This window comes from Limulus polyphemus, unplaced genomic scaffold (assembly GCF_000517525.1).
Source record: "Limulus polyphemus unplaced genomic scaffold, Limulus_polyphemus-2.1.2 Scaffold7230, whole genome shotgun sequence".
NCBI classification, from domain to species: Eukaryota; Metazoa; Arthropoda; class Merostomata; order Xiphosura; family Limulidae; genus Limulus; species Limulus polyphemus.
In genome coordinates, this window is record NW_013672840.1 from 17,585 (window position 1) to 22,978 (window position 5,394).

General features: G+C 32.4%; 1 protein-coding gene across 1 annotated transcript in view; it reads left to right on the plus strand.

Moving 5' to 3' along the window:
- LOC111089737 (calcium-activated chloride channel regulator 1-like) overlaps window positions 1-5,394 on the plus strand; it is a gene marked incomplete at its 5' end in the record, with an annotated part of 29,616 nt that overhangs the window by 11,169 nt on the left and 13,053 nt on the right. Inside the window, 2 exons of the mRNA XM_022402745.1 lie at window positions 3,109-3,180; window positions 4,124-4,388. Of these exons, the coding sequence (XP_022258453.1) occupies window positions 3,109-3,180; window positions 4,124-4,388 (337 nt within the window). The remainder of the gene's footprint in view (window positions 1-3,108; window positions 3,181-4,123; window positions 4,389-5,394) is intronic.

A 5,394-nucleotide genomic window follows, 5' to 3' on the forward strand; every position in this document is an offset into this window, starting at 1 on the left:
TTCATTACGTGTTTTAAATGTTTCCTCTCAATTGTTCTTTAAAACTGTTAACTTTTTGTTCTTTTGTATATGCTGTTTTGTTGTCGTGATTTAAGGTCGGATATGATTCAGCGGTGTTTTGGCTGTTTATAAATCGTTTTAGGTGTTACCCAAACTTATTCGGTTCTGTGTGATCATCTAGTTTTGAGAAGAAATTGTCCTATAAATTTTGTTTTAATTGTTGTATTTCATTTCTTATATTGTTTCTTAGAACTTTAATTTCAGTTTGATGTGCGGGTCTCTTGTATTCACAAGCTGTCTTCTCTGTTGGCGGCGTTTTTTTATCGTGTTTGTAATTGGTGTATCAGGTTGCCATCTGTTTTGAACTCTATATTGTTTTGGTATTGTCTGTTCAGCAGCTGTGGTACGACATTCAGTAACTATTTGACAGTAATAATCAATATCAGATGAATTTTCTGCTATTGTTGATTCTGGTAATAATTGATCTAGAAAGTTTTCATATTATACCCAGTTTACTTTACTATAACTAAAATTTTGTTTTCTTATTGGCTTAATATGATGGGATTCGAAATCGAAGAAGCATGTCAGTGGTAAAATATCACTATCTAAATCAAAAGCAACGTTAGGACGTAACCGCTTATTTACTGACATTTGATGATGTAATTCAAAAGTCCAATATGTCGCTTGTATTATAGGAAAATCGTGTGTGTGTTGGGGTGAGATCGTTTAACAAAACACAGTCATTATTATCCTAAAATTCTACCAGTCTCCTTCCATTTTTTTGTAAATTATATGACAATGAAAATTTTGATGTTTACTATTTAGATAATTAAATTTGTATTATACTGATTAAGTTTATTTAATACACTAATATCTATTCTCCTTGATGGAGAACAATACATTCCAACTACTATTATACTATCGTTATTTGAGATATGAATATCTATATATTCTTTAATTGTTCGTACTTCTATCTGTGTTACAGATGGGGTTGTTCTATATATCATAGTAATGCCACTGTTTCGGTTATTTCCATCTGATCTATCTTTTCTAATCGATGTATAACCAACAAATTTTAAACTGTTATGTTTGTTTGAAGAAAATAGCATATAAACTATAAGGATTTAGTGGGGAAAAAACGTTTGAAATGCATTTTTGAGGTTTTAGGGATTACACAAAGGAAATTTGAGATTTTTGAGATGACGAAAAGTATTTTTAATTTTAATATGAAAATTACTTTACACACGGATAATTCAAAACAAATAATAAATATATTCATGGACAGAACTTTATTTTATTAAAAATACTTTACTAAGAAATATGACTTTTTGTATGTGAAAGACTTGTAATATTAACTGAAGAACTGCCAAATTTCGTGAAGATATACCCAATATATTGAGAGTTATAAGTATTAAATTTAAATCAACTATAAACGAGTACAAAAGGTCACGTGACTCGGTCAAATTGACCGACCCGTGTTGGGGAGTTAACATAGTTTCTGAAATAACCAAGACATCTATCTTGTGATCACCAAAATCTAAAACACTGCGAAACAACTCACAACTTAAACACAAACTCTGCAAAGGATGAAAATAACCAAATTATGGAGGCCGTCATAAACAAACTCTGCGATTTCATAAAAAATTTCACAACTCGCAAAACAATCAAGACTGTATTACTACATTCATAACAATAGAAAAAATCACGTTAATGCTATCATACCATATATTTTACAACAATTCATGGGGTCATTTTTTACATAAACATTCATAGTTCACACATCAATATTTAAGATGGTCTTGCTTTTCAAGAGGGTGTGCTAGTTTGGTCCATGTTTTCATTTGTTTCAGTATTTTGGGTTTGTTTGCGATTTTAAATTTTGTGTCTCTTTACAATATGTTTTGTTTATAACTGCTGCTGCATAGTACGTGTGTTGAAGTCTGTTGTGTATTTGGTGTTGATAATATGGGTATATTGATTTGAGTTTGTAGTGTTTAGTTTGGTTTCTTATTCTGTGATGTTGTTATTCCATTGGTTATTGTGAAGATTTTTATTTTAATTTCCTTATATCTTAAGCATTGTTGTTGTTTATTGTTTTTGCAATTAAGCACAAAGCTACACAATGGGCTATCTGTGCTCTGCCCACCACGGGTATCGAAACCCGGTTTCTAGCGTTGTAAGTCCGCAGACATACCGCTGTGCTACTGGGGGCATATCTTAAGCAGCCTTTATAGTTAGCTGTATGTTACTATTAAAACAGTATGAGTTTTTATTTTGTCTCGGACACTAGGAGTTATGATGATCTCCACATCCGACAGATTTACAGGCGGCTGTCACGTGGTCGTAGCGTTGGCAATTAAAGAATTGTGTAACTACTACGGCCAGTGTTTTTCTTTGCTCAACCTGAAACCTTTGATACCAGAGCCTAATACTGTTAGGTATCAAGCTCTGAATATCTTGGGTGTTTTCAGTGTAAGCTTTGATAATATTTGTTGGTTTTTGTGTACGTCCTGAAACATTTTTTTTCAACTTTAGTTTGGTTTATGTTGGCTTGTATAAGTTCTTTTTTTATAAGTACATTATTGAAGTCTCTGTACCTTTTACTAAAACGCCGCCCTTAGCTAAACGTTTAATACTAGTAATACTTGTGCGTGGTTTAACAACGTTTATTTTATTAAGCTAGTTCCTTTTCTTTATGAGCCGAACACTTTCTATGATAATAGCGTTTTAGAGTGGCTCCCTGTATAGTTTAATGTTTGTTTGCTACTGTTAGTTGATAGTTTATGCTGTCTTTTAGACGAGACGAGTGTACAACTATCGTTGTCTTCGTTATCTGTTTCAGTTTGTTTTGTAATATCCAAGGTGTGAATTACATTGTTTTCATTTAATTTAACTTTTTTATTAGTGTTACTGTCACAAGATTTTTTCTCGTCGCTTTGCATTAATTCTGGAGAAATAGAACTTGGTACAATTTTTCTTTTCTTCTTTATTTTTTGGTATTTTTTTTCTTAGCCACAGAAATTAGAGAATCTAACTTAGGACTAGATTCGAGTTAAGTTTCATTACAGCTAGTTCCACCTATACTAGACTTACTGTACAGTTTCGTAGAAAAGGCACTCTTGTTTGAATTTGAAGACACGGGGACAACAGTCGTCGTCTTCAAACAACCACCGACTCTGGGTTTGTAGAGTTGTTTCCTGTTGTTGTACTTTATTGTTCACTGGAAACAAAATTTCTGTGTTGTTGTTTGTCTTTAATCCTTGTCGTAGTCTCTGCGTGTAGCTCTTCAGGCGGTTAACCTGTATGCCTAACGCTGTTTCTAGAACTGTTGAGCTCGCCAAGTATTTCTGTTTGAAACTAACGGTTTTCTAGAGGTTTTTGAGAAAGCGATCCGAGGGTACGTCCTTACTGAAAACAAAAGCGGGCTCCAATGTCACGTTAATTATCAGTTCTTGAAAGAAAAAAAACTGTGTGCCAAACTGTTGATTGGATGGCGTTTCGATCAAATGGACGATTTATTTGCCTGAGCAACTTTCAACTGTACGATACTTGTAAACTGTCATTCAAACAATGTTAGGCTTAATACAAAATATAAAACATAAATGTTACTGAGACGTGTGTTCAGAGCAGCATCAGGTTTAGTTTCGTAAAAGTCATTTTGAGATACCCATGATTACGACAAAAATTACAGAGAATATCAGATAAAAGATATGTGACATAAATGCATCCAAGATGAAAATTATTAAGACATCTGACGGAGTTTAATGACAAAACTATCATTTGTTCGATTATTGTTGGCCAACTGGAGAAATTATATTGTAATCAACCTTTCGCCTTTGTATATTAACCCTGATGAAGCCATAAAAGCGAAATGTTGTTTAAAATGAAAAAAAAAAATTGTATATATATCTGAAGTATAAAGGTCATTTTCTCTAAACTTTTTATCAAAATGTGTAAATCCCTCCAGTATGCACCACAAATTTTGACAGCAACAAAAAAAAGGATATTGTAAGTTAATAAATTTCTTTAAAAAATATTTTCAGTTACATAATAGGGTTATCGAAACATGCATGTGAGTTGTTCAGAAATAATACCGTTTCTAAATATTTCTTTTATTATATAGGCAGAAATTGGTAAATGGGAAATTATTCCTCTAAGTACATTTCTTCAAACTCAAATTATTCTGATCAGAGCTTATGTTACTACAAAGTCTGACATCTTTGCTCTTGAAGGCTGGACAATCACTTCAAAAGATGATATTCCTAGAATATCAATATTTGCGAATCTGAAAGACCGAAGTAACGTCATAACTGGACAAAAAATGAACGCTACTGTCTATTGCCCAGGAAATAAAGTGCAGTTCGTAGCATTACGAGATGATGGACTAGGTAAGTTTTATGTTAGTTGTCATATTCTTTGAAAACGTGTGATTATAGTAATGTCCTTCACCCTAATTGCTATTTATTAAAATCTATAACATTAGGAGTTTTATCAAAAGTAGGTGAAGCACAGGAAATGGCTTTGTAATGATACTAAAACACATTTTTATCTTTTTTTTTTATTTTCATACTTCCCACACTTTCACTCTATGAGGCCTAATGCTTCCTTTGATTGGACGTACCCTCGTTGTGGACTGCAAACACCTAAGTTATTTTAGTTTACTTTATTGATGATTGGAACGGACTTATAAATCCCATTAATCTATTATATTCGTTCATAAGTGGCTTGTATTATTTATTTTAGGAGTGATTCCTTAATTTTCCAATCTAAGAAGTCATCGGATCTTGTCAATATTTTAAACGTTATTGGACAATTTGTCTCTGCTATATCATGATTCAAGATAATATGGTCAGCCACTGCCATTTTTCTTCCTTTGCTTTGTTTATGTGCAGAATGTGTTCATTGCCACGTTCATGGAAGGGTCTCCCAGTTTCTCCAATGTAGAGTTCGATTTAGAAAAAATCTCAAGATCTTAACATAAGACGGTGATTATCTACAAATACAAGATGTTTCTACAAGTAATGTTGTGTACAGAGATATATTTCGTTTATAATGACTCTATGGTTTTGTACTTTACTTTAAATCTAAATACAACAACTCTATATGTTTAAAATTTTACAAGTTTCAGTTTTTACAGTAAGGAAAAATATTATTTAAACAGCTACGACATTTTGATCACTAGTGCGATCATTCTCAAGTGCACAAGATTGATCGTACCAGTGATCGAAACGTCGTACCTGTTTTTTTTTAAATATTCTTTCTTGCTGTAAAAACCTATAACTTGTAATAAAATAATACTTATAATCTGTAAGTTAAGTAAACTCAAAACGAAACTACTAACTCCGTATTCTGCTTCGTAGTTTTTCGTTTCATTCATGTCCAACTACACAGCGT